Source organism: Aureobasidium subglaciale (genome assembly GCF_000721755.1).
Source record: "Aureobasidium subglaciale EXF-2481 unplaced genomic scaffold scaffold_14, whole genome shotgun sequence".
Taxonomy (NCBI): Eukaryota; Fungi; Ascomycota; class Dothideomycetes; order Dothideales; family Saccotheciaceae; genus Aureobasidium; species Aureobasidium subglaciale.
Window position 1 is genome coordinate 556,230 of NW_013566981.1, and position 25,029 is coordinate 581,258.

The 25,029-nt window shown below is 50.2% G+C and overlaps 11 protein-coding genes across 11 annotated transcripts; 5 read left to right on the forward strand and 6 right to left on the reverse strand.

The window, feature by feature from the left end:
- Window positions 1–329: 329 nt before the first annotated feature.
- AUEXF2481DRAFT_41368 (uncharacterized protein) lies at window positions 330–1,579 on the forward strand. The gene has a single exon (XM_013487136.1). The coding sequence runs from the start codon at window positions 634–636 to the stop codon at window positions 1,120–1,122; it is 489 nt and encodes a 162-aa protein (XP_013342590.1). The 5' UTR covers window positions 330–633; the 3' UTR covers window positions 1,123–1,579.
- Window positions 1,580–2,565: 986 nt separating this feature from the next.
- On the forward strand, window positions 2,566–4,624 carry AUEXF2481DRAFT_30733 (uncharacterized protein; the record flags this gene model as incomplete). The annotated part of the gene is made up of 3 exons (XM_013487089.1): window positions 2,566–3,312; window positions 3,364–4,524; window positions 4,577–4,624. 3 exons carry the CDS (start codon window positions 2,566–2,568, stop codon window positions 4,622–4,624), a joined length of 1,956 nt encoding a protein of 651 aa, XP_013342543.1.
- Window positions 4,625–7,222: 2,598 nt separating this feature from the next.
- Window positions 7,223–7,555, forward strand: AUEXF2481DRAFT_6243 (uncharacterized protein; the record flags this gene model as incomplete). Its single annotated transcript, XM_013487034.1, has 1 exon — window positions 7,223–7,555. One exon carries the CDS (start codon window positions 7,223–7,225, stop codon window positions 7,553–7,555), a length of 333 nt encoding a protein of 110 aa, XP_013342488.1.
- A 977-nt stretch (window positions 7,556–8,532) lies between these two features.
- On the reverse strand, window positions 8,533–9,328 carry AUEXF2481DRAFT_296200 (uncharacterized protein). The gene has a single exon (XM_013487270.1). The coding sequence runs from the start codon at window positions 9,225–9,227 to the stop codon at window positions 8,799–8,801; it is 429 nt and encodes a 142-aa protein (XP_013342724.1). The 5' UTR covers window positions 9,228–9,328; the 3' UTR covers window positions 8,533–8,798.
- On the reverse strand, window positions 9,329–11,653 carry AUEXF2481DRAFT_295963 (glycoside hydrolase family 79 protein). Its single transcript, XM_013487271.1, has 2 exons — window positions 9,628–11,653; window positions 9,329–9,480 (listed from the first exon to the last, which is right to left on the reverse strand). The coding sequence occupies exons 1-2, from the start codon at window positions 11,320–11,322 to the stop codon at window positions 9,430–9,432; spliced, it is 1,746 nt and encodes a 581-aa protein (XP_013342725.1). The 5' UTR covers window positions 11,323–11,653; the 3' UTR covers window positions 9,329–9,429.
- A 332-nt stretch (window positions 11,654–11,985) lies between these two features.
- Window positions 11,986–13,176, reverse strand: AUEXF2481DRAFT_6245 (glycosyltransferase family 8 protein; the record flags this gene model as incomplete). The annotated part of the gene is made up of 3 exons (XM_013487035.1): window positions 11,986–12,018; window positions 12,082–12,582; window positions 12,643–13,176. 3 exons carry the CDS (start codon window positions 13,174–13,176, stop codon window positions 11,986–11,988), a joined length of 1,068 nt encoding a protein of 355 aa, XP_013342489.1.
- Window positions 13,177–13,464: 288 nt separating this feature from the next.
- AUEXF2481DRAFT_98950 (uncharacterized protein) lies at window positions 13,465–15,147 on the reverse strand. Its single transcript, XM_013487272.1, has 2 exons — window positions 14,618–15,147; window positions 13,465–14,562 (listed from the first exon to the last, which is right to left on the reverse strand). The coding sequence occupies exons 1-2, from the start codon at window positions 14,925–14,927 to the stop codon at window positions 13,589–13,591; spliced, it is 1,284 nt and encodes a 427-aa protein (XP_013342726.1). The 5' UTR covers window positions 14,928–15,147; the 3' UTR covers window positions 13,465–13,588.
- On the forward strand, window positions 14,608–15,704 carry AUEXF2481DRAFT_296451 (uncharacterized protein). Its single transcript, XM_013487273.1, has 2 exons — window positions 14,608–15,548; window positions 15,598–15,704. Exon 1 carries the CDS (start codon window positions 14,933–14,935, stop codon window positions 15,482–15,484), a length of 552 nt encoding a protein of 183 aa, XP_013342727.1. The 5' UTR covers window positions 14,608–14,932; the 3' UTR covers window positions 15,485–15,548; window positions 15,598–15,704.
- On the forward strand, window positions 15,579–18,113 carry AUEXF2481DRAFT_66904 (uncharacterized protein; the record flags this gene model as incomplete). The annotated part of the gene is made up of 5 exons (XM_013487186.1): window positions 15,579–15,664; window positions 15,714–15,775; window positions 15,822–15,854; window positions 15,902–17,333; window positions 17,390–18,113. The coding sequence occupies 5 exons, from the start codon at window positions 15,579–15,581 to the stop codon at window positions 18,111–18,113; spliced, it is 2,337 nt and encodes a 778-aa protein (XP_013342640.1).
- A 2,980-nt stretch (window positions 18,114–21,093) lies between these two features.
- Window positions 21,094–22,070, reverse strand: AUEXF2481DRAFT_296582 (uncharacterized protein). Its single transcript, XM_013487274.1, has one exon. It carries the CDS (start codon window positions 21,886–21,888, stop codon window positions 21,340–21,342), a length of 549 nt encoding a protein of 182 aa, XP_013342728.1. The 5' UTR covers window positions 21,889–22,070; the 3' UTR covers window positions 21,094–21,339.
- Window positions 22,071–23,330: 1,260 nt separating this feature from the next.
- On the reverse strand, window positions 23,331–24,059 carry AUEXF2481DRAFT_41380 (uncharacterized protein). Its single transcript, XM_013487137.1, has 3 exons — window positions 23,723–24,059; window positions 23,468–23,629; window positions 23,331–23,414 (listed from the first exon to the last, which is right to left on the reverse strand). Exons 1-3 carry the CDS (start codon window positions 23,994–23,996, stop codon window positions 23,389–23,391), a joined length of 462 nt encoding a protein of 153 aa, XP_013342591.1. The 5' UTR covers window positions 23,997–24,059; the 3' UTR covers window positions 23,331–23,388.
- Between the last annotated feature and the right edge of the window lie 970 nt (window positions 24,060–25,029).

Here is a 25,029-nt window from a genome sequence, read left to right on the forward strand (position 1 = left end):
TTTCTCTTTCCCCAATGTTGTGATCGGCAGAGGAAATGTTCTCTAGACACTATCCCCTATCGAAGAAGAGAACAATCGCTTCTCTAGAGTGCAGTAAGGGAGGTAACTAGACTTTTACGAGTAATGGACAGAGCGCCTACGCAATCAATCTAAAAATGCACCTTGATGTGGAGAAAGCCAGAAAGCCATTCGTATTCACGGCTCCTTTTCTCCCTAGATGAATATCTGGCTATTGGCTGATTATCAATTCGCCTGCCCATTAGCACTTCTTATAAGTAGGTCAATATATGCGCGCATAGCCGAACGCGCTGCTTGCGCTGCTTGCATACCATTGTCGCTGTTGTCTTTGTTTTTTCTTTGCCTCGAGGTTTGGTCGGCCGAAACCAAGGAGGTCCAGAGGCAGACGACATAGTCACTGAGCTCTACTGCCTGGACCGAATGAGATCGCACGTTCCGGCCGCGTCGGATGCATATTGCCTACTCGAACTCACCCATTCCCCAAGGTCTCAGTGCGGAGATTTGAAGTCAGAGCCGGCGTTTCAGACACCCGGAGTGCCGAGCTGAAATGGATGTAAAACAAGAGGAACGCGAATGCAGTCGTCTTGTGTCGCGTCCCGTGCGATCTAGAGACAGATGGAAAACACCAAGCTCACCGCGACTCGTAAGACTGAGCGAGGGTGGATCAACCCAAGGGAGAGAATCCCGCTTGTGGAAGGTTCTCCGTCCTTTCTGTTGCAGCGTGAGTCAAAATCGAGTAAGCCGCAGAATACTGCAAACTGTCGTGAACCCTTCCCCTTCTCTGACTCGCATGCTGTTGTCGTTGACTACCAAATGACAATATCTGCAGGGCTGAGTTATACAAGAAGGGGCTCTCTTCCATCAAGCAAGGGAGGTACAATGAAGGATGAACATGGTTTGCCGAGCGCAGACAGATACCGTGTTCGTATCGAAGCGCGTCGCAAGAACCAAAAAAACTACAGACGATTGATATGGTCGGCAGCTCGGCATTTAAAGGTCAGTACCAGAAGCTGGAATGGTATGGTATGCAAGTGGCCGGCACGACGGGACATCCAAGCCGGCTGGACGGGCAAATCGTATGCGTACTTGGACATGGTAAAATGAAGGTGATTCGCACAAAGAGGCGCCAACGGATAGACGGCGGCAGTTGGGAAATGGTCGCGGTGGGGATGGGGATGGGGAAACAAGAGATTGGCGTGTTATAGCTGAACGGGGGTGATTGACTCGATGAGTAGTGGCACTATGCACTCTGATAGAGCGTATCGCATAGGTAGAGGCCGAGAGATTTGTCGCTTTGGTAAGAGCGAGATAGCGTATGGGTCTCTTGAGACAAACACGGCTAAAGGACGCGTCCCCCGGCGGTTGAGGAAAGAGGAGAGCTTGTGGGAGCAATTGGTGGGGAAGACTGGGCGACTTCCCTTTCAGAACTGCAAAATGATACATGGATTCGAAGGTGTAGAAGGCAGCAGCAACGGTGGTTTTGCAAGAGGGCTTCTTGAGGCAGGGAGATTTGACTGCAGTATGACGATGATTGCAGTGGCCGCCGGTGGATTCTTTTTTTAAGTGGCATGGCGAAACGACCTGTGGTCTGTGTTGCTTGCCGTCGATAAGTGCGGCCATTGCGGGCTGTATGTTTTGTAGAAAGCGAACCGTGCGCAAGCAGGCAGTAACTAGCGCCTCACGCCATCTGCCCTGGCCGTGTCTGTCCCTCCTCGTTGTCCTCCTCCGTTCAGCGTCCATACACGCATCAGTCCAGCTTTTCTCTTCTCTTCGACTTCCGTCGCCCGTTAATTGTTGGTTTTCTTGTTGCTGATACAGTCCTGCTGCGCTTCAAAGCCGTCTTGATTGATTGTCTGCGAGCCCGAACTTGTTGGTTTCTTGCCCGCCGTTCTTCTCCCGTCGTGCTTTCTAAAGTCACTCCGCCTCAACCACCTGCCCTGCACACCACCGGCTTCAACTCTCTGCACCGCACGACGACAGCACCCTGTCGCCGTCGCTCCTGGTTGCTCCGCATTTACAACCTCGTACCTGTCTCTTTTCTGCCTCATGATTGTCTGAGGGATTCGTGTCCGCCCCCGGCCGGACCTGTGTGTGGCTCGTCAACCGATTCCAATCCAACTCAATTCCCAAGGTATGCACCTCGCTGCTTGTTCTGACCGCCTTTGTCACCCTTTTCCGACGTGCCTTGTACATCGTGCCTCGTGAGATGCTAGGAAGGATTGTCCTCGGACCTTTCATGCCCACCATCACTCATGCTCGCACTCGCACAACAAAGGCACCGCACCCAAACAGCACATGGCTGATGGACACAACGTCCGCCAACACTACACACACAACCGCCCATCCATTGGCTCTACTACCACTCCCCTCACCGCAATCACCCCACTTTCGCTCGCCTCTCTCGTCTTCTTTCTATCAGACCCGTGCTAATTGTCTCACCTCCAGTCCTGAACTTCTACCAATCGTTAATACTACTTCATAATTGGCCTGCATCCGCCGTCAAGCGTCTCATTATCCTTCCAAGCGCCTCCAGCGTTGCGTTAGCCCATGGCGGAAGTACTATCTCCTCTGCCCTCGCCGCCTAGCTCCATCAACATGCTGCACTCGCGTCCTTCGTCTTCGGACGCATACCAAGCCAACCATCAGAGAGTCGGCTCCACTCCGAGGACCAACTATCGCAGTTCGCCCTCGGCCGCTCCAGTGCAGCCTTATGCATTCCAAACTACTCCTCATCTGAGGCAGGAGTCTCGCACCATCTCATCTTCTTCAAACGTGCCTCAGACCCAGCAAAAGGGCCACAAGAGCACCTCATCTACCTCGACCACCTCTTCGGCCGATCTTACATCCAAAACACCCCCGCTGAGCCCTGGCAAAGACGCCTTTATCAACCTTTCTTCCACCATTCCCGATCTCTCTTTGACATCGTTTGAAACGACGCCAAAATCTTCTCCTAACAGATACCGCCGAACTCCCCAGCGCGCTGACTCCAACCATTCACTACAAAAGGCATCCTCGCCGGCTTCGTCAGTTGACAATCTGTTGACACCGCCAGCTCCTCAACTCAATCGCACCGCCAGCGATGACATTACCGTCACCAAGTCTAGCACATCCGAATCAGCGAAGAGATATCGCCGACGAAGCCTAAACAGTCTGGAAATGAGTAAACTGGACGATGGCTCTCAGCGTCCCTCCTCGCAAGGCAGTGCCACCATTCGACCTGTTTCCTTCCATTCGCGGACCAGCAGTGGCGACAGCACTGGAAGAAGAGTGCCGTCTTCTTCCACGCCTCCTCCTGTAAGTCAACACCTGTGCAAATGCTGAAGAAACCCCAACTAACAATAACAGGCCGAATCAGGTAGAATTTCTCCCGCAGCATCCGGCAGTCCTGTGAAACTCCCTATCCGGGGAACCGCAACAAACCCATCTCCACTCTCCAAGTCTCCCATTACGCGCACACCACAGTCGCCTGATGAAGAGACTCCCAGACGCGCACCACAGAGTCCGGCAGCTCAACAGCTTGCTCATCTGTCTGCCAATGATCTCAACAGGGGCATGAGATCACGTTTCAGACGAGCATTCTCCTTCGGTGCCACGCAGGAGCTGCGAAGATCTAGTGAGAACTTGCCTCCTCAAGGTCCCATCAACCCCCTTGATGAGATGAGTCCTGAACAGGCCGCTATCGCTAGACAACAAGAAGCTGCTGGCATTGGTTCCAGTATCTATACTGGTCAGGGCGGCTTCACTGGCTCGACTGATAACCTATCCATCTCTTCGACCGCTTCCTCTGCCTCCATGATGCTTCGTAAGATGGGCAAGGGCATGAAGAAGGGCGGTCGCTCCATCAAGGGACTATTCAGACCAAAGTCTGTGATCGGAGTCCCTGCAGCCGATGGACCTGTTCAACCTAGCATGGCACAGGTATCCATGGTCACAGTCGAAGCGGAGAGACGAAATGTCAACGTCAACGCACATCCTGCCGAGCAACCTTCCGGAGGAACCGGCTTCCCCAAGCTGGAAAAGAACTCGATTGATACTGCTCGCAAGTCCATGGACGGCCGCAATGACTCTATGCGTAAGAGCATAGTAGGAAATGATGCGGAAAGAGCAGAAGTGCTGGCTGCAGTCAAAAAGGGTATTCTCAAGCGCGCTGGCACTGGCTCGCCTATGGCTTCACCCGATTTACGTCCCCGCGACGGTACACTCTCGACCGATTCGCACAGCCCAGCGTCCAGTATCCCTACCACACCGAGAGATGAGCGCGGTTCCCGAAGCATGTCATCAACCACAAGTGACTACTTCAACAACCGCCTTGGTATCTCTGCGGCCAAGAGCATGCCCAACACTCCTCAAGGAGGTTCGCGCAATATCAGCTTTAGCCCTCGCATTCAGTTTTACGATGCCTGGTCAGCTTCCGACTATGATCGCCGTGGTGACATTGCAACATGCAATCGTCTGACTCCAATGCTCGCCCAGCAGATCAAGGAGGAACTCAACACTTTCAAAATGGTAAGTGTAACTCGCCCCAACATTGTTCAACATAGTACTAACAGCACCGCAGGAGATGGAGGTGCACGAGCTGTCCAAGCCCCACACGCATTTTTTCTAATCATGACCGGACTTTGAATGCAGCATACTCAGCGTCGCACCCAAGAGAATAAAGGGAATTCTTTACATTGTATCATGGCGTAACTAGGGAGTTTGATTGGGGATAGGCCAGTTGCATGCTTTGGTACTCACCGGCGTTTTCTCCCAGGAAATTCTTCACCCCTTCACAACCAACACGAAGGTCGTTCTTGTCTTTTTGCCTACATCCACTTCTCGGCAGCGTTTAGTCAGTCGCTTCTTGTTGTTTTTTTCCTTCCCCTCTCCATCATGCTTGGGAAAGTACTCATTGTTGTTGTTTGGTTCTTTTCTTTTCCGGAGTACGTTCGTTTTACACTCCCATCGGAGGATCCTTGGAAAGGAAAATCTTTGTTTTTGTGAGAAATCTATTTGAGCGAAAGAGAGAAAAGAGTATGCAAAGCTGACTATGCGATTGTCGTGGCCTCCTTTTCTTTACTATGTGGTCGGCGCAAATTGGTACGGTCTCAGACTTCTTCATTCAATTGTTCATAATTCCAATCTTCGTCACCGGTGCCTAGCAGCTTGCTATATTGTTCCTATATACTGCGGTACTCACGCATGCTTTCCATTTCAAATAGCGAATCTTGAAAGTGCTGCTGACCGGCACTGTGTATGAGAATGGCGCTGCGTGCATGCAGCTGCATCTCGGAACATATCCTTAGACTTGGTTGACATCTATATGAACTATGGATCGAGGGTGCAGTGCATTTGCTTACCACATGAAGATACAAGTGTGCACTTTGCTTGTGCATCCAGGCATCCGATACACGCAAGCCTCTACGGAAGAAGAAGGTTGTCTGCTAGGATATGTAGGTACCGAAGTTACTCTTTGAATGTCTTTGCTCTTCAACTCAACAAAATGGTCATCATTCGCGAGGTGACAGACCGCAACTTGGTTTCAAAGTTCGAAGCAAGGATCCAGAGTTACAGACTACAACCCTGGGGTGGGATTGCAGCTGGATTCCTACAAGTGAGGTTACACGCGAACAAGAAGGTTGTTTCCAGACTGTTTGTTCAAGGTAGCACAGTTGGTCTCGTTGCTGGAGCTACTGCTGCTGCATGGCATGCCACCACAAACAACGTGCCTGTTCCTTGACTGTTCATCATTGTAATCCTTGTCGCTTTTCTGCAAGCCTCTGTGGCTCAACACTCGCAAGTGGCGGCTCTGTGGACTGCAATACAGGCCCAACAGGATGGATTGAGCCTGAGACTGGGGATTCGGGAACAGCGGTGACCCAAGCTACGGGGATCTTTGACCCCTGTCGGTAAAGCGAAGGATGGTGATACAAGCTACGCTCCTGCTGTCTGGCATGTCATGCGAACGTGTGCAAACGTTTTGCTTGGTGAGTAAGAGAATCATCGGTTGAGCAGCATTGCCCATGCTGCATGCAAGCCACAATTCCTCGTTCACGATTGCGGGAATCATCGTGTTTCTGATTTCCCCGTGGCGCAGGCTGATAATGATGATGAGGGGCCTCCCCAAACTGGGGGCGGGAATGCCCCTCGGGATACCGTTTTTCCCACGTCATTGACGGCTGTGTTTGTCATGATACTTTGCAGACCTCAACATTTGACGGCCGCAGCACACGGAAAGCCAAAAGATATTTTGATCATCACTGAAAAGTGCGTGCGATTCGGAAGAGAACAGAAGCTTGAACAATCCATCATGCCTTGGCTGTCCTTGGAAGCCGAGGAGATGCGAGCAGAGAAAACTGTCAGACTCAGCGCTCACCGGCCTTCTCACAGCTTTGCAATACTGAATTGGTGTCCCGATCTCGGGGTTCATGAAGTCAGACAGTGACCTCTTAATCGTCATTGGGTGTCACGGTCATCTTATGCCAATCGGATTCGTGGGATGCTGGAACGGACTTTGATCCCGCTAGGGTCCTATGTGAATATCCATATCGTGTACGCGCGGCCGGTATGCATCACATATTACCATGACAATCCTGCTTGTGATCTTTGCTGGCATCGATGCTATGGGCTGTGGTCATTCTGTAAGATGCCTCGGCCGATTCACAACTCTCTTCTCTTCTGATCTGCATACCGATAGTGCAGGAGATGCAGGACAAATCCCTGATTTGGACACTCAAAAAGACGTTTGCGATCTTGGAGTGTCCCGTTCTGGTTTTTGAAACTCAAATGCCGTCAAGACATGCGATCTGCAAGCCTCCAGCCAGGCCGGTTTTTTAACTCCGCAGCTCCCCGGGTCATGAGCTCCACATTATGAACAACATTCATGGTTTGCGCATGATGCCGCAACCAGCATCATTTTTGCGATGACCACTTTGCCTGTGATGACCTTGCCACTTTTATCTAAGCCGGTACGGGCGGAAGCTCAAATAACATTTTTTGATCGACGTATTTAGTAGACCCCTTCTTCCTTTCCACCGGATGTTAAAACAATTGGGCTTCTCTCACACCCTGTATATATTCGCTCCGAGTCTCAGTCACATCCTTCGTGCTCTTTTTCCTTACAACGCTCTAAACTTAACTCACCATCAATCCTAAGATTTTTCCCATCAACAACTCTTCCAACACCGACAACATTTCAGCTGCAGTCGGCTTCTCTGGTCCAAACATGGCCGCTCTTCTTCTTACTTGCCTAGGTCTGACGAGCTCGAAACTTAGAGCGAAGCAGAGAGCGAAGAAGGAACGCAAGCAAGAGTACGAGGAGAACTTTGACGTGCTCAAGGAACAAAATGCACACAGAGTCCGACAATTATCAAACCAAGGATTGTATCAAGGATCATTGGATGGTAGAACTTTGTATGGCGACGGTGTTACCGATCACGGTCCTGAAATGCATCAAACCTCAAGAAGTAACTCCACCGTACACATGACAGCACCTGCACCAGCACTTCCAAAATACGACGATATTGTGGAAGAAACGGCGACAAGGCATCCTGGATGACCGAAAACGACACATTCTCTCATCTTTTTAACGACCTCCATGACGAATCACGAACACAACACGACCACACATCTGCCTCTATTTTGTCGAAGAACATAGCAGTGGCGCTTCCGGTCAACAGGAACTGCCTTTCTTGCTGAAACGAGATCTCACTCTCGTTCCCTGGGGTACTCGGAGTCTTCGTCATCATGTCGTCTGGTACATCATACCGTACCTGTCAGACTGACATGCCACTTTTGTATAGTCATGTGCCAGGTAGATACCTCGCGAGCTTGCATTGTCCAACAACATACCATCCGCTCCATTCCGGATGGTCCAGTTGACGGCGCTCTCTTCGTGGTTCTAGCCTGCAAGGATACGTTCAACATCATCTCGGTGTAGCTGATCTTTATTTTGAGCCTTCCTCCACATTCTGTCAATATCATATCACACTAAAGAATACAACATTTATTCACCATTTTATCTATTTTCTTTCGTCCATTCCTTAGCACACATTTCTTCCTCTGGGTCACAAAGGCATGAAACCTGACTGTGCTCTACATAACGTCCAACCATCAACACTTGTGCCCTCCTTCCCCTTTCACCGTGGCATGGTCTCTCTCTTTTCCAATCGAGATATTGGCCTCTTTGCGACACGTCCGACCCGACCACGCGTACATCAAGCAACCAAGATTGACAAGGTTGTACGCTTACGCCAACGCCACATAACATCTTCTCCACCCTCGACAAATGCTTCAACTGCTACGTATATTCACGCAGATCGACGTCTCACATGCGAGGGTGTCGATCAGTACGAGTATCAATGACTTTTCACTGCCTGTCTCGTCGGCCTCAACCATCCCACTTTCCTCAGACAACGCCCAAGCATGATGTAGGAAGCACACGAGGACCCAGGCTTGATGCGAGGACCCAGGCTTGATGGTCCAAGGATACAGCAAGATCAAGGTTCAAGGAAGGAGCATAGAGTTTTATTACTCCTTCTTCCAAACACACATTCTTATGCTTCCAGCCGTAAATATCTCCATTCCACTTTCGGAACTCTTTTCATTACTCTTCCCTCTTCTTCCCTCACGCGATACAATGTACTTGTACAGGTTCTTTCCCATCACATGATCAGATGTTGTTCATACACCACAGTGACCAGACTATCAGACCACAATCCCACCCACTGCTACTTTCCATCATCAAAAGCTACAGGGAAATAGGTAAGGTCTTGCAATGTGTCCAAGTTTTGCGAACACTCTCACACGAATCTTTCCAACATCGTTTTCAAAATACTCCGGCTCTGCTGTCTGATATGCGGACTAGCTTGACGAGTCTCTTGCGATATCAAAAGTGGTATGGTAAATTGAGACAGGGTTGTCCTGGCAGTATACATGCCTGGATTCTCATAATAGGGTGCCTCGAGTGTATTGTGACAGTAAGAGGGAGAATATGAATATGATGAAACTGTTTGCCGAATTCCTCGTCGATAAGAGCTGTTTCTACAGGAGAAATTGGTCGAGTTGCCTCTGATTGTCTTCATCCTATTTTTGAGCAGTGACGAATATGCACTCGAGAAAGTAGCATCAGATGGTATGATGAGATAAAATATGCAATATTCGTAAAGCCTCGTGGCCCGGTCTAGGTATGTATATAGCTGGGTCCCTAATAAAGAAATGGACAATGTCATGACCAGCCCAATCTGATGTTCATAAGAAAAGAAAACGCCCCTCCGTCATGTAATGCAGTTCGAAGCGATTGACCTCGAAAGAAAATGGGAAAATACGCTAATTGTGTATCATGTACAGAGGAAGAGAAAGAAAGAAGAAGCAAGACATCAAGTTGTTGAGTCCAGATATGAGGTTGGAAGGAGTTTGTGTAGATGGAATATCCTAGGACATGAAGATGCACACCATAGCCACGAGGACGGCAGCCATGAGGGTCTTATCCGTCAGCATGATGGTCTTTTGGCTCGAGGACTGCGCGACTCCACTGGCGGTTGCACTTGCACTAGCGACGCTGCCCGATGCCGCTGCAGCTTGGATGCTTCCTGCCGGCGTGATTGCGGTTGCGGATGCGGAGTTACTCACTGTGGGTGCTGCGCTACTAGTGCTTGCGCTGGAGGTTTTGCTGGAGCCCGAACCGTGGCGGCCAGAGCTGGAGGAGGAGGAAGATGAGGATGAGTTGGAGACCTCGACGGCGCGGGAACCGAGGCGAGCTCCAAGCTGTGCGATGACGGCCTCGGAGTCGCGAACGGTGATAGTTCCGGCGCCATTGCTGTCCAGGGTTACTGTCTGGCCACTTTGATCTTGAGCCTGGCTGACGGAACCAATGCTGTCACTTTCGAAGCTGAGACCGTTCCAGGTGACATTGTGGAGAGTATCAGCACCCTCAGCACTGAGATACGACAGGTACAGGGTCTGACCGCTGAAGTCCGGTAGCGAAATGGCAAAGTCGATGCTGCCCTTGTCGGTAGCAGAGGCGTTAACCTGCTGAGCGTTGATTATGACCAAAGCATTGAAGTCGTCATGAGCGTAGGCGGCATATGAACGGACGTAGGAGTTCTGGGTGGCCAAGGGAGCGAGTCTGGTAGTACCATTACCCGCACCAATGAGCTGGGCCATAGCAGCCATGGCGTAATAGCTGGGACGGACATTTGCGGACTCTCCGTTCATGAAGCCAGGTTGCCAAGGTGCGGCGTAGGAGTTGTCGGTCATGTGCATTTCGACGGAGGAAATATTGAGAGTCGCACCGTAGCAGTAGAAGTTGAGGAACCAGAGAGCAGCTCCGAAAGTGTCACTGACATTAGGCAGACCAGTGGGACCAACGTTTGCCATCTCGCGGAGGTTGTAAGTGATACCCGTAGAATGAGCGTACTCAATCTCGCCCTCCCAGTACTTGAACTGGTCCTCTGTTCTGTCAAAGTCCATCATGATGTTGAGAGTGATGTCGTATGTGGAGACGCTGACAAAGTAGAAGTAGTCGTGTTGGTTCCATGACGAGAGGTAGGTGGTACCGTTGTATTCGTCCGAGATTCCAGCATCGACCATGTCCTTGAGGGTGAAAGTGGTCGAGATGGTGGAGGCGGTCTGGGCGGCTTCGAAGAAGTCGCAGTCCATGCCTCGCGGCTTCAAGACGTTGTTACACACAGACTCTGCTCTTTCTAACCACTGCTGCGTGTACATCTGACCATTCCATGTGCCGTTTCTCTGGATTTGCCAAGCCTGCAGATACAAGTCTGGCTCGTTGCCAATCTCGAAAGAGTAGAGGGAAGTGTTGTTCAGACCATCAATGACGGCAGCTGCGGTCTCGTCGATCTTCTCAAGACGATCGCCCATATCGTAGGCCATGTTCAGCTGGAAAGTGATGGGCATACCGGTGGGGAATCGCTCGAGAGCTTCCAAGTATCCAGGTCCGAAGACGCTTCCATCGGCAGGGGTGGGGTTACTTTCCTCGGGGCTGGGGTTTTTGCCGATATTGAAACTAGTATGGGACGCGTCCCAGACCATCTGATCACCAGTATTTCCACCGAGTCTGAGATGTGGTGGTGCGCCCGAGTAGTTTGTGAGATGTTGAAGGAGATTGATGGAAAGTCGATTAGGTGTATCTCTGCCAGTGAAGGAAAACAGATTGGACGGCTCAATTCCGAGGCCAGCGAATGATGGTCCAACGACTTGAGAGATGCCGGATGCTGCAGGCGCACTGGCGGCCGGTGTTAGGGAGATGGCGGCATGGGCAATAGTGAAGCACGAAGCCGATAGTAGTAGCGAATTAATAGCCATCATGTATGGTATGCAGAATGTAGAATGCCTAACAAACAAACGAAGGTTATGTTTATGCAAAAGGAAACAAGAAAAACGACAGCAAACAAGCGCTGTTCTATTCGATATTCGAAGAGTCTGCTAAAGGAATGCGGCGGCCATGGCCTACAATAAGTCCTCGTCCGTCACTCCAACAATCAAGAATCGCGATAGGGCACGGACTGACCATGACTTTGGTGACGTATATGGGGCTCCTACAAGCCTGTCTACCAGCCGTCTCCCACAATTCAACAGTGTCGAAACGGTCATCTGAGTGGAGTCAAGACCATCAATTCTTCTTGTTAGCTAGGCGCCGCGCAACCACACAATCTCTAAGCGTCATGGCACTCCAATTCCGCTTGCACCGCTTGTGTGCCGATACACGTCGATCCTGCCGGGATCAGCGATCCGTGTACCTGAAACTTGATTTACGCGTGTCCGCACATGCGCGCGCTGTTGGACTGCCGGCCCTCCGCATCTGTCAAACCAAGATGTGAATTGCTCAACCACTACTTGGAAGTTGGCAGAATTTGGTGAAAGCAAGATGTCATGCCGTGCGACTCTGGGTCCCTGGGTCCTTCCAAATATTTTCCAAGATCTATGTACATATCTGCTGGCACCTATATTCCGTCGCGTAGCTCGTTTGCGCTAATATAACGTGAAGGCCACCCCACAGACCCTCTGCTGAACTGTTAGAAGAAATTTCTTATATCTTATACAAGGTCGGGATGTTGTTGCACGTACCTCTCGGCGCTCTTGAAAATCGCTGTACAGCCAGTTCCACGCATCGCGGTTGCGACAGTCCTTGTGCGCTGAACCCGGCATGGTATCGCAGGCAGGTAGGGTTTTCAGGAGGACTTCCTCTGACACAGGGAACCACGGCTTCGGACGCGGCCAGTCTGAGAAGTGCACGAGTTTTGTCTCGTTCAGCACTCTCTCAGGGTCCCAGGTTTCGCCCTCGTCTAAATACTTATGATGGGACTTCAGTCGGAATTCTCCCGACACAACCCAGTGCTCCTTCGGCAAGATCAATGCGGTCCCAGCATAAACGTCGTTGATAACTTCCATGTCGTAGAATTCGCTAGATGTCGAGTGCTCATACATGGCCTTGATCACACGCTGAAACTCGTGCGTTGATGGCTTGATCAAGAGAATCGCCGATGAAAGTGTGTCAGGCTCAGGCAGCCAGTATGCATGGGGCGCCGCCACTGGATGGTCTGGCAGGAAAAAGAGGTCGTCCAGGGGCTATGGTAAGTGGAACAGTCAGACAGGCTCTGACTTGTAGTTGGTAAGGGTACGGCATACCTTCAAAATTGTGGCGTCAGAGTCCAGACTCAGAACTCTGTCGTACTGTGTTTGTTTGAAAGCCAACAGCTTGGTGAAGCTCTCGGCCCATGTTCCGTCGGTGTGTGACTCTGCATACTGAGGCTTAACGGGTTGAATATGCACCTTGTATTTGTCTTGAGCCTGTCGAATGAACATGCTCTCCCAGGTCTTCTGCTGAGGATTCAATTCCCACTGTTGTGGGTAAAGTAACACACGATCCGCCTTGCTGCCAAGTCGATGGAGAGACTCAAACATCATCAAGCTGTTGCAGAGATATTCTTTGTCCGTAACATACTGTATGTAAGCAAAGCGCGTCCAGTCGATGCCATCATCAAGATCTGCATCTCCTTGGGTGACGTGTAAGGGCTCAAACGTATGACGGACAGGTACTTGAGGAAGTGGTCTTAGTAGTCGAACCAGAAGGTATATGCCTGCGGCGGATAGTATCCATTGCCAGAATGTCCTTGAGCGGAGCGTCCTCTTCAATGTGTGTACGTTGGCTTCAAAACTCATCACGGCCGCACCACTTTTCTATCCTGAGCCAGATGGACAATATATCGAGTCGTGAGTTGTAAGTTGTATAAATAGTGGTCATGTTCTCGAGCCAGTTGGCTACGGAAGGATCAGACGGAGGGCTTCGGGAGTCTCGGTAGGCTTCTTGGCCGCCAAAACGGGTAAAGATCGCTAGCTCTGGCTGCAGTCGAGAAGTTGGCGATATTCTCATAAGATTATGCAGCCCTATGATTGGTAGGTAGACGATTTGTTGTCTGGTTTTGCGCACGAGAGTGAAGGAACGAGTAGTTGAAGGGATTCCTGACTTTGTATATTTGTATGGCTAACTTATGCAAAACACCAAAATTAAATGCTTCGATTCATGTCCTTTCTCAAGCGTCTACATATTCTTTCACTGGAAATTCTTCGGGCCTCATGCGCTACCATTCGTCTTCTCGTTCTGGACACCATCAGGGATCGTGGGATCTGCCAATGACCTTGAGGGTGCAGGGTTGAGAATGTTGGTGGCATCGATGAGAGGAGCAGAGGGGTTGATCTCCAGACCGAAACCAGGCTTATCCAAGACGGATACCTCAAGGTAGCCCTTTTCTGGGATGGGCTCGTTGATGAAGAGATTTCCGAAGACAGGAAGAACCGATTGACCATCAGGAGAGTTTGCGAGGTACTCTTGGAAAGGCGAATTCGTTTGTGAAACGACGAAGTGGTAACTGTAAGGTCCACTTGCGTGAGGTACGACTGGGATATCATATGCAGCTGCCTGAGCGGAGACCTTGAGCAGTTCTGTCAAACCACCCAGCCACATAACATCAGGCTGGAGGATGTCTACATGGCGGCCCTCGATAAGCTTGCGGAAGCCGTATCGTGTGTACTCGTGCTCGCCGGTGGTAAACTTGATAGTGGGATGAGCACGCTTCAGAAGAGCATGGCCATCGAAGTCATCAGGAGAGAGAGTCTCTTCCCACCAGTTGATGTTGAGGTGCTTGCACTTCTCGGCGAGCTCGATGGTGTAGGGCACAGTCAAGCTCATCCAGCAGTCGACCATGAGCGGGAAGTCAGGACCGACACTCTCTCGCATCTCGGTCAAGTATTCGATATTCTTTCTCATGCCCTCGAAGCCCTCGGCAGCGCTGTAAGGGAGGGCGACCTTGCCACCGAAGAAACCCATTCTCTTAGCAGCAGATGGTGCGGGACCTGTGCAGTAGAAGTTGAGTCTGTCTCGTGTTGCACCACCAATCATCTTGTACACGGGTTCGTTCCTGATCTTGCCCAGTAGATCCCAGACAGCCAGATCGATGACGGAGATGACAGCGAGTGGGAGGCCCTTGCGTCCGTAGAACATGGAGGCACGGTACATCTGATCGAAGAGGAGGTTCGTGTCGCGAGGGTCTGTTGTCGCGACGTCAGCTACTGTGTCCTGCGTCCAGGGTCAATGGGAACTCACCAGCACCAATCAGGAATCTGTTGAAGTGTTCGGCAACTAGCCAGCATGCTGGAGGGCCGCCAAAGCCTGTAGCGAAGCCCTTCTTGCCGTCGGTCGACTCAATCTCCACACAGAAAGATCCAAGGACATTGATGCCAAAGTCCGTTCTCGACTTGCGGTACTTGTCGTATCCAGACATGGGAGTCGCAATTTTGGAGTCGATCAGCCAGTGACCGCCCTTGACATTGTGGTAGTCACCGCCAGAACCAACGCCCTGGATGACGAAGGTCTTGACGGCCTTTATGGTAGGAAACGTGTTGACAGAGGCCATTGTGGATGTGTACAGCTAACAAACTCGAGAAAATGACAGCAGGGAGGAACAGGAGAGGAGAAAGGTACAATCCAAGACTTAGCCTGAGGTCTTTGGGGGGAATACCGACGGTTATATGCCGACCGCGGCAGAGCACACTTCCCTCCGCACGTCGTCTGGTCACCGTCTCATACGAATGGTGGCACTACCGGTGCAAACATGTCGCGGCATCGGCTTTGCCAGACAATGATGTCCCGTGGGAGGGAACAAGCTCGCGGATGAATAGTGAGCGGTGCCAAGCCAGACCACGAAAGCGGGGCTGCTCCACCACAGACAAAAGGCTTCTCGGTCGCCATCCCTCCGAAGCCTCTGCTTCTCTGATCATGGCGGCGCAAATCACCCCGAACAACGAGGGCTTGTCACCCTCGTCTCCCAAACTCGCCCAACTGCAGTCACGACTTTCCACCGATGAGACGGCCGAAGACAGGGAAAACGGCCATGACGAAGGCTGGAGTGATGATGAGGGCGAAGAGGAGGGCCCGAAAAGAAAAAGACCGAGGCCATTGAGTGCGTTCTAATCTGTAAACCTAGCACCACTCTTCATCCTATCTCCACTGCTTCTCGCTCACCCGCTCCTGTCATGTGAAACCTGTCTTATCTTGTATATATCCCATGTCTGACGATTATGAAGGTGTTTCATGCGAGCTTTGCAAGATACGCAAAGTCCGATGTGACCGTGGCAAGCCATCATGCGGCTGGTTAGTACTCCGTTTTATCATCTCGGCTTGACGTGCTAAAGTCCACCAGGTGCGTTCGAAACAGCCAGATATGCGAATACAAGGAACGGAAGAAGCCTGGATTGCGCGCTGGTCAGTATTCGATTTTACTCACATCATGCCAAATTCTAATCCTCAGAAGGTTATGGTAGAGAGCTAGAAGCACGACTTGGTACTTATCACAACCCAAAGATTTTGTGAGCTTATACTGACTGGTAGTAGACAAGCTAGAGACCGTTCTTCAAGCACAACAACAGCTCCTTCAACATTTTACATCGGTCGTTCCTGGCTTGACATCTCAACAGGTCAACCACCAGTCACCATCAGCTCTCTCAACTGCTCACTCGGTTGATCATGGAGCACGATCTGAGGCTGCTCTTTACATGCAGCGACCTACCTCATATCCATCTGTCACATCTCCAGCTTCCGTCGTTACCAATAGTGGCTATGGTGTACATGGTATGAATACTGCCCAATCGGGGCAACAAGGCGAACAGTATCCTCAGTCTCTGCAAGACATACAGCAGAGACATGGTACGCCACACGCTAGGATAGAGCCTCTGTCCGAAGCGCCTTATGCGCCGACAAACCCACCACTAGAATCACCCAGCCTTAACATACCAGGCTCGGGTCAAAGTGGAAACCTGACGAGTCCGCAAATCCAGATGCCTAGTCAGATGACCAGCAATCAAGACGCAGAGTTGCCGCCATATGATCTCTTGTATTCACTGGTCGACTTATTCTTCAAGCACGTCAACACGTGGGCGCCAATCTTGCATCGACGCAGCACCCTGGACTCTCTGTTTGGCACTTCCAGTCTTCAAGAAGCTGATAGAATTTTGTTACATGCTATTGTCGCAACGACTTTGAGATTTTCAAACGATGTGCGATTAACGGAGCAAACTCGAGATCGATACTACTCGAACTCGAAGCAAAAGGTGTTACTCTACGGACTTGAAAACAGTTCTGTCAAAGCACTTCAGGCTCTGGTCATTCTGGCCTTGGATATTGTCGGATGCTCGAATGGCCCACCGGGCTGGAACCTTCTTGCCCTGATTGCACGTAGCGTCGTACAGCTCGGATTGGCTGTCGAGACTACATCGACATCCGTATCCCCTCTTTATCCCTCAATCTACACTCTTCGTGCGATGGTACTTCCCGAATCGAATGATTGGATTGAAGACGAGAGTCGCCGACGCCTCTTCTGGATGGTGTATCTCCTCGATCGTTATGCTACTATAGCTACAGCCTTCGAGTTTGCGCTCGATGACAAAGAGATCGATCGTAAACTTCCTTGCAGAGACGATTTGTTCGCGAGAAACCAACCTGTCGAGACTCGTTGGTTTCACACGTCCGAGAGAGATGACTATACTCTGAACAAACCTGAGAATCTAGGCTCATTCAGCTACTACATCGAAATTGTTGGCATCATGTCGAGAATACATCGATTCCTGAAGAAGCCAGTCGATATTGGGGATCTATCAGATGTTGAGCAGTGGCAACGCGAATATCGCGAGCTCGATAGCGCACTCAACAGCTGGAAATTTACGCTGCCTGGTGAATATGGAAATATGGCTCGTCTTTTCAACCCCAATGGCAACAGCAAAATTGTCAATTGTGTCTGGATCATGCTGCACATCACCTATCATACGTAGGTCTATCATCTGACAGTCCAGCCCTGCCTGACCTGGAACTAATAACAAACAGTGCCGTAATCCGTCTACATTCATCAGCTGCATACCCAACAACTAGATCTCCTATCTTCACGCCATCGTTCAGCGCTAGTCAAAGATGTCACACAGCTGTCGAGGATATCTGTTCCCTCTGCACTTACGTCAGGAACAACAACATGCTTACCAACCTCGGCCCGCATTTTGCGTTCTCCATATGGGTAGCTGCTCGTTTGCTGTTGGTCCATGGTTCGACAATTGATCATCAGGTAAATCCAGCCATTTATCCTCTCGTTGAGACTCTGAGAGACATGGGCCGATACTGGAATGTCGCTGAAAGATATGCTACACTTCTGCAGCGTGTGCTCGATGAATATAGCGAATCAGAGAGAGCGCCTATTGGGGCCAATGGTGAGAGAGTCACGCCGTCAACCGTGAGGATTCTCGCAGACATGAGACGTTGTGCCTATGATTTGGATTTCTTGATCTCGCGACAACCGCGGCAGCAATACACCGGAGGCAAGCAACATGCAATCACTCCTGCACGGACTCCAGCTCCACAAGATCTGGAGTATTTAGACGTCTTCGACTTCTTCAACATGCCTCGTCTTCCTGTACCCAACGATACGTCTCTAGCTGCAGGTGACAGCAGTGGGGACTTTCAAACGCCCGACCTGGGTAGTAACAGCGAGTTCAACATCACCAACTTCATGTATGACCCGACAGTCGACTTCTTGAATGTTCGGAACTCCGGAACGTAAAATATGTGTTGGAGTTCTTCTCGACCGCTCTGAACTTTTTGTCTCTGTTGCAACAGTAGCTCCAGCATTTCGTAACAAACTTCGGTCAAAATAGGAAAGCTGTTGTCGGCGGGTGTCGGAACGTCACTGTGTGTATATGTATGCACCTCGGTGACTTGGCGAGGCTTGCTTCTCATGAGTTGCGCTGCAATACACAGATCACGCACCTCCAATCTGCTTAATGACTGCTTCTCTAGTCCAAGTCACGTTTACGTGAACAGTCACAGCTTCTAACATCTATCTCGCGAAGTCGTCGATGTGACGATTGCGAAGTCAAAACAAGCCTCTTCGGCTAAAGTTGATCTCATGACGGTCTCGGTATCTTGATCATGCAGTGTAGTAGAGCACTTTGATCCAGCTGTCATATGCCGATTCCATTCAGGGGGCATGTCACCCGTTGGAAACTGCAACAATGGGTGAACATGTATCTCACTAAAAGTAACGCCGACCTCCTGACATGCACTCGCATATGTTCTATCAAGACGAACTGATGCCTAAGCGGTATTTCTTTTGGGATGTCCGATTGGGCGATTCACCACTGATGGCTGCACCCGTAATTTAGCGGCCTTTGATCCTTGGGTAACCTTGTTCACTTTTTGCGCCTCTTGTCAAGGCGCTCGTCAGGCAACCTATGTATACATGTACGAAAAACCTCGTACTCTACCCACCTTCGAGTGTAACTATTGCAAGTCCTCGCAAACTTAACGATGGGATGAGACCGAAGAGAGCATTTCTGACTGTACAGATTATGGTGCGCCATCTATGTCATCACTATATCCATGACACGCAAATGGTAATATGTGCAAGGCACAGCCAGAGTTGCGGATCTCACCCACATGGGCGGCTTGAAAGTATAAAGGACCTGCAGCGTGTTCGACAATCGCCAAGCGTATGGCTAGGCCATGTGATTACACATCCTCTGGTATCTGTCTACTTCGACGACTCTCTCCGAGAATACTATCGTCCAAAATACGAGATTGGACGCCGCTGGAGTAACATGCCGGACAACCGCGAGGTCGGCCACGCCAGCCGCAAGACCCTGTGACGAGTATCGGGAAGGAACAACCAACCAGGACCCGAACGACCCTACCTGTTTCGTTTACTGCCAGCATTTTCTGTTTTGGGTCACAGGTGACATGATGATGATTGTTAAAAAAGCGAAGATGTGTACAGAAAGATTGGTTATCCTCCCATCCATCCCACTCACCTCGCTTCCTTTGTTCTCGCCATCAGTCTACATCTACATTTCCTACTGGTCGATCTCACTCTGGATTACTCACCTATCTTGCCTTGCTGCCTCATCGCTATATAATGTTGTCTCGAGAAACTTCCTACGCATGTCAGATGCTGTATACCGTGCGCAGCCGTCCAACATCACGCATCAGTCTGCCTAGATACTGAGCTCAAGGGATATATACCACCATCCGGTCTCTCTTTCTAGGACAACCGCGAACAGAGTTGCAGCCCCAGGCTCAATCACAGAACGCAAGAACGACACGACCAACACCTCGTCCAAATCAGATTACCGAACACAATGTGCATACAAGTCATAGAGCGCTATGCAGTCTGTCGCTGTCTCTATCATCGACACTCCCTAGATCCATGTGCCGCATATGGCTCTCGAAGCCACGGTATCACTGAACGAATCATCTTGGTCGGCTACAAGTGTCCAACACATTCCACCGCGCAGAGGTCGACATTACAACATCTTCATCCAAGTTCTCATCCTCGCGGTGCGAAGCCACGAAGCTTCTTGAATCATCCCAGCAACCAGAACTGACCACCATGGGACTCCTCGGCCCGTCTATCCTATACAAGGGTCGTGTGGCGCTTGCATATGCATACACCTTACGTACTGCGGGGCTCTACTCCTTGACCTTGACTTTGCATTGGTGGCACACGACAGCACCACCTCATTGAGACATACGACGCGAGTTTGAGCACATGACGACTCCGAATGTAGAATACGACTTGGAAACTACTGAATTTCGGCGTCTCCGATCTCCGAGAACCAGCACGTTGGGTCCTTTCCGGTCTCTAGCCTTCTAATATTGCCCTGAGAAATCGTCTCGTCCACTTTGCGAGAGCAACACCTTCACATTTATGTCTCTGATTGGAACTGTCGGTTCTCAACCTAATTCCTCCGACTTCCTTCTGGCCATGTGGCATAGATTCAATTTCGACTTTTGTTTCTATCAAATTACCTACGAGCGGTGGCAAGCATCCCCTTTTGTTCTATTTCATTTCTCTCTACTATTGCAATTCATCCATTTCTCGTACAATGGGTCACGAAAACAGAATATACAAAATGGCCAGCACACACATCTCACTGTTGGAAACCATCGTATATAATATCAACATATGTTGACAGATGAGTCCATCATCTTCTGTACCAGCGTTTGCTTAATCTCAATCTCCACATCCGATTGCAAAGTGACCTTTCGGCATGGCGGTACAAGAATTGTGTAGGCAGAGAAGATCTAGGGGAATTCAGCAATTTGATCCTCGCGTTTTTTTGTCGCTGTTGAATTCCCATGGTCAAATTCTCCACATAAATAATCAACCAACGTCACGAGAGATTCCGATTCAAGTGGAAGACGAGTGGACCAGAGCTCGAGAGACTGATGGGAATATATTGCTGTTCTAGTGTAAGATGAAAGGAGTTGATATGCTGAGGGTTGATATATGTGCGGCATGGCGCAGTTGTGCTGGGGAGGTATGTGCTGTTGGTGGTAATGCTGTCGTTGATCGTTATTGTATGCGTAGATAGGTATAATTGGGGGTTATAAGGAGCGGGTATTTCGAGAGTGGTGGCTGAGTGCGGGTGTTTATGAAGTTGTGGGACGGGTGATGTGAGTGTGCAGTCACGTAGTTGTTGATCGGTTCGATAAAGGTGTACCGGTCCTAGCTGGTCCTGAGCGATACTGTAACGGAAGCGGGATGGTTGGTGACTTGCAGTAATGATGGCTGGTCGGCAATTTTGCGACACTTGGCAGAACTAAATTCTGGCTCCATCACTGCTGTCCAGGGTGAAGCCAATACGATTGATCCGTGACGGCCTTGAAGGGGTTTGTGTGTTCACGCAACTCCTCGCAGCAATTCCTGGTTTTTGGTGGGATCGATCGTGTGGAGTGTGCTATTCTGTGTGGTTCACGTCCACCTTCTGAATATTCGTTGAAGATCGCCATCACATCAGATTCTGTACCCTGGACCACATGCCAGGATAATAAGTCTGGCTAACAATCGAATCCTCGACGTAGTCTCCAAAGAGAAGCGGAATGTCCAGGGTCGACGAAATAATGCGATCACACCATGAGAGATATCTCGAGAGAATGAGACCGTCCTTGCCATTTGCAGCAATGGCACCGATACCTCCTCTTGCAGCCACCATTCTCTTCAATGCAGGACCATGCACTTTGAGCGCAATGTCACGCTCTGATCGCACCGCCTCATTGAAGTAGACATACGTGACAGTCAAGATTACAGCATCAGTGTAAGCGCGCTTCGGATCCATGATGGCTACTCTGAGAGACTCGACGGCTTTATGTCGTAACCACTGAGACATGAAGGGTTGTTGTCGCATCGATATCGCGTTGGAGGCTGGAGCCATGGTGCTGGTGTTTGACAGAACGGCATAAAACATTGCAGGTTCCCGCTGTGCAATGGATATCTGTAGGGGAAAGTCGACAAACTCGGTATTGCCTTGATGGCCCCAGTCGACGGTAATTAGCCCCATCCATGCTTCTCCGAGGCAGCTTCGGTCTGAAAGTGTAACATGTTAGTGGTGAACAACTTGGCACATGTATTGATCATGGTTAGAGGAATGTGACAAGTCACGAGAACTATTCAATACCCATGTAGCGAGATCAGCGTTACTTACAGAATTGCACCAGAGGGCCATAAGACTCTTGCCAGCTGACCGGAAATTGGGAAAAGGGATCATGAGTAGAGCCCAATTGATTTGGCTTGAGCGCCAACGCAGTCTGTGGCGGTGTCGAAGCTATCATGGCAGGCTGTGATACTTGATGATTCGCAATTTCGTGGGTATCCACATGCTCCAAGGTGGTATCTTCAGAGTCGGACAAGCAGTCCATGCCGGAATCAGCAGAAAAGTAAGCCGACGATGGTGTCGAGCGCGACGAGTCGGTCGAGGGAGAAGAGTAAGATGTTGATAAAGCCAAAGACGGTACGACCCTCGGAGCAATATCACGGTCTGGCCAAGATGGCACAGCAGATTGGGTCCTCTGCCGGGGTCGCGCAAGCGGAGCCTTCGGAGCATGCTCCGTGGTGATACCAAGCATGGGGTTTCGCGCAGCAGCAGCAAGACTCCTCGATGTCTTCCTAGACTTCCATCCTACCTTGGCGGCGTGAGATCTGATTGCCCGGGTGGATGTCGTCTCTGATTGTGTCTCGCCGAATGTGACAAAGTTGAGGATGCCCGGTTGCGGTTGTGCCTGACGCTGATCCGGCATGATTGCCTGTCATTCCCCACAGGACAGCTGCTCTGCGTTATATGGAGAGGGAGGGGATGTCGATTAAGAAGGCAGCAGGCCCACGCGACATGGTGATGCGGTCTTCTTGTCCGCCGCTTCCGCCGCTGATGTAAAACTAAACGTGGAAAGCTTCACGTCCGAAAGTCGCAGTCAAAAGTGCATCTTTTGACGATGGCTTTTCAGATCATCGATCTCCCTCCGGTAGTCGGTGCTACCAAAGGGTCCGGCTTGGCGCCAAGGCGAGCGAACTGATCGGACAGGAACACCAAGTCAGCCAATACGGAAGGCCGTCATGGTAGAATCAAGGCACGGCATATGCGATTCCCTGTATTTAAAACAACGATCGTGTTTGCGCAGACCAATTACGGCTAAGAGATGGGCAAACAGTGTGCGACCCTTGACCCTTTGACGATCCTCGTGGTGCGCTACTGTACACGACCTGCCATACGAAGCGACCCGTACCCGGCAGTAAGGATTGACTTTCGAACTATAAGGGTCTCATGCACTTCTCCTCCTCGAGCGATTAGTCGAGCGGGCCATTGGATAAAATCACCGTGACACTTGACATGTGTCGAGAGAATCAGGCACCGAAGCGCGTCACGAGTCGCGAAGGTTACACGTGAACACAACGCCATGCGCCCTCGCTACTTTTGACCTCTATTTGATTGCTTCTTTGAGAATTCGTCTATTATGTATGTAGCCACCTATATGTCCTCTGAGATATTGGCTTGCGTTATGAATGCCTAGTAGCCTGATGTTTGGCGATCGTCTATAACCAATATCAGTGTCGCTCTCGCAGGAAGCCCGTTCTACAAGACTTACAGTTGGCTCCCATGGCCTTTCTCAACTTCATGGTAACTTCTGACTCCTTGAGGTCGGTCTTGCTGTCCGTCTGAATCTCGATGGCATAGCTTCGCAAGACCTGCTTGACCTGGCCGATTTGAGTGGTCATCTTTGCTCTACGCATGACTCTTGTGTTGGGACCTGGAGATAAACAAGTCAGCCATTGTGAGGAATCATTGCTTTGAAACAGCCACGCAGTAGGCATTGGATGATTGAGATGAAAGATTGACTTACCACACCAAGAAACAAACACAAACTTGACTCTCTGCGACAACTCATCATTCCCCACTGTCATCCTCACAAACGCATAAGCCGCCTCATCATCCCCTAAGTGCTCCACCATCTCAGCAATATCACCCTCCCCAGTACTATCCAGCTTCAATGAATCCGAGGTTCCGGAGATGTACTTTAGAATCATCCATGTTGTTGCGGACTTGTCGGATCGCACATCTTCGTAGGCAGTGGCGATTTCAGGATCGCTGAGGAGATTGTCGGCGGTTTGAGGCATGATCAAAGATCTCGATGGGGTTATAGATGGTGTGGAGACGGGCGTGAGAAGGCGATTGGGTAGGGTGGGAGAGTGAATAGGATTGTGTATATCCAGGGGAAAACGGCCGGATAAACTGCGGATGGTGCTTTGGTCTAGAACAAGCTTCGATTTCGAGGAACAAGTCGACCATGATATTTAGGCTCACGGTGGTTTTGTCGAGTCACTCTCTTGTTCAGAGTACGGCTAGTATAATTTAAGGCTGTGTTTCGTGGATTATGTGCTCTTTGCAAGAGAATTTGGGCGCTCTTGACGTACGAGCATGACAGACAGGCTTCGTCCCGCGTTGTTCGTACCACTCTTCTCAATGTCCGACTATCTCACGTGTATCTCAGTCACAGAGCACTCAACAGGAGACAGGATCAGTACCAACATAGTGTACCGGCTCTAGATCATTCTCATCCAGATAATCGACGTGTTCGAGTCCAAATGCTCGTGCTGTACCTCCTTCAAGGTAGCGTCAGGGTGCTACCCACAGCATGCCAAGCTCAATCGACAGATGTCGATCTCAAATGATCATATTCGTTTTCAATGACGAGTCACTTACCCAACAGCTACAGGAAAGCCCAGCTTTCACATCTTCCGTGGCGCAATTGGCTAGCGCGTTCGACTGTTAATTTGTCAGATTGCAGTCCATCGAGAGGTTCCTGGTTCAAGCCCAGGCGGAAGAGTATGCCTTGTTTTTAGTTGTTTGCCGACTCTTTTTGGTCGCAGGATCGCGAATGCCGGTATCGCCCAAGTCAAACCATTGCTGGACCTGACTACAGAACACTTTGAACGAATGTTCAGAATCAACGTGTTTGGTGTACAGATTGGCTAGCGCATTCGACTGTTAATTCTGTGGGTTTCTGTCTATCGAGAGGTTTCTGGTTCAAGCATAGGCGGAAGAGCTTCTCCTTGTCCTCTGTGTGTCGTTTCGTGGTGCAGACTTGAGACGCGATGATGTGTGCCCATGGTTTTATCCTCTTGTTTTTCTTTTTTCTTTTGATATATT

Coding starts and splice junctions, on each gene's coding strand:
- AUEXF2481DRAFT_41380 (XM_013487137.1), bottom strand. CDS start 23,996: ATGCCTCAAACCGCCGACAATCTCCTCAGCGATCCTGAAATCGCCACT. Junction 23,630..23,722: donor TGTGTTTGTTTCTTGGTGTG/GTAAGTCAATCT, acceptor GTTTATCTCCAG/GTCCCAACACAAGAGTCATG. Junction 23,415..23,467: donor AAAGGCCATGGGAGCCAACT/GTAAGTCTTGTA, acceptor TATTGGTTATAG/ACGATCGCCAAACATCAGGC.
- AUEXF2481DRAFT_295963 (XM_013487271.1), bottom strand. CDS start 11,322: ATGATGGCTATTAATTCGCTACTACTATCGGCTTCGTGCTTCACTATT. Junction 9,481..9,627: donor CTAGTAGCGCAGCACCCACA/GTGAGTAACTCC, acceptor CTGACGGATAAG/ACCCTCATGGCTGCCGTCCT.
- AUEXF2481DRAFT_296200 (XM_013487270.1), bottom strand. CDS start 9,227: ATGACATTGTCCATTTCTTTATTAGGGACCCAGCTATATACATACCTA.
- AUEXF2481DRAFT_296582 (XM_013487274.1), bottom strand. CDS start 21,888: ATGGGGCTAATTACCGTCGACTGGGGCCATCAAGGCAATACCGAGTTT.
- AUEXF2481DRAFT_41368 (XM_013487136.1), top strand. CDS start 634: ATGGAAAACACCAAGCTCACCGCGACTCGTAAGACTGAGCGAGGGTGG.
- AUEXF2481DRAFT_98950 (XM_013487272.1), bottom strand. CDS start 14,927: ATGGCCTCTGTCAACACGTTTCCTACCATAAAGGCCGTCAAGACCTTC. Junction 14,563..14,617: donor CAGATTCCTGATTGGTGCTG/GTGAGTTCCCAT, acceptor TCGCGACAACAG/ACCCTCGCGACACGAACCTC.
- AUEXF2481DRAFT_296451 (XM_013487273.1), top strand. CDS start 14,933: ATGTGTACAGCTAACAAACTCGAGAAAATGACAGCAGGGAGGAACAGG.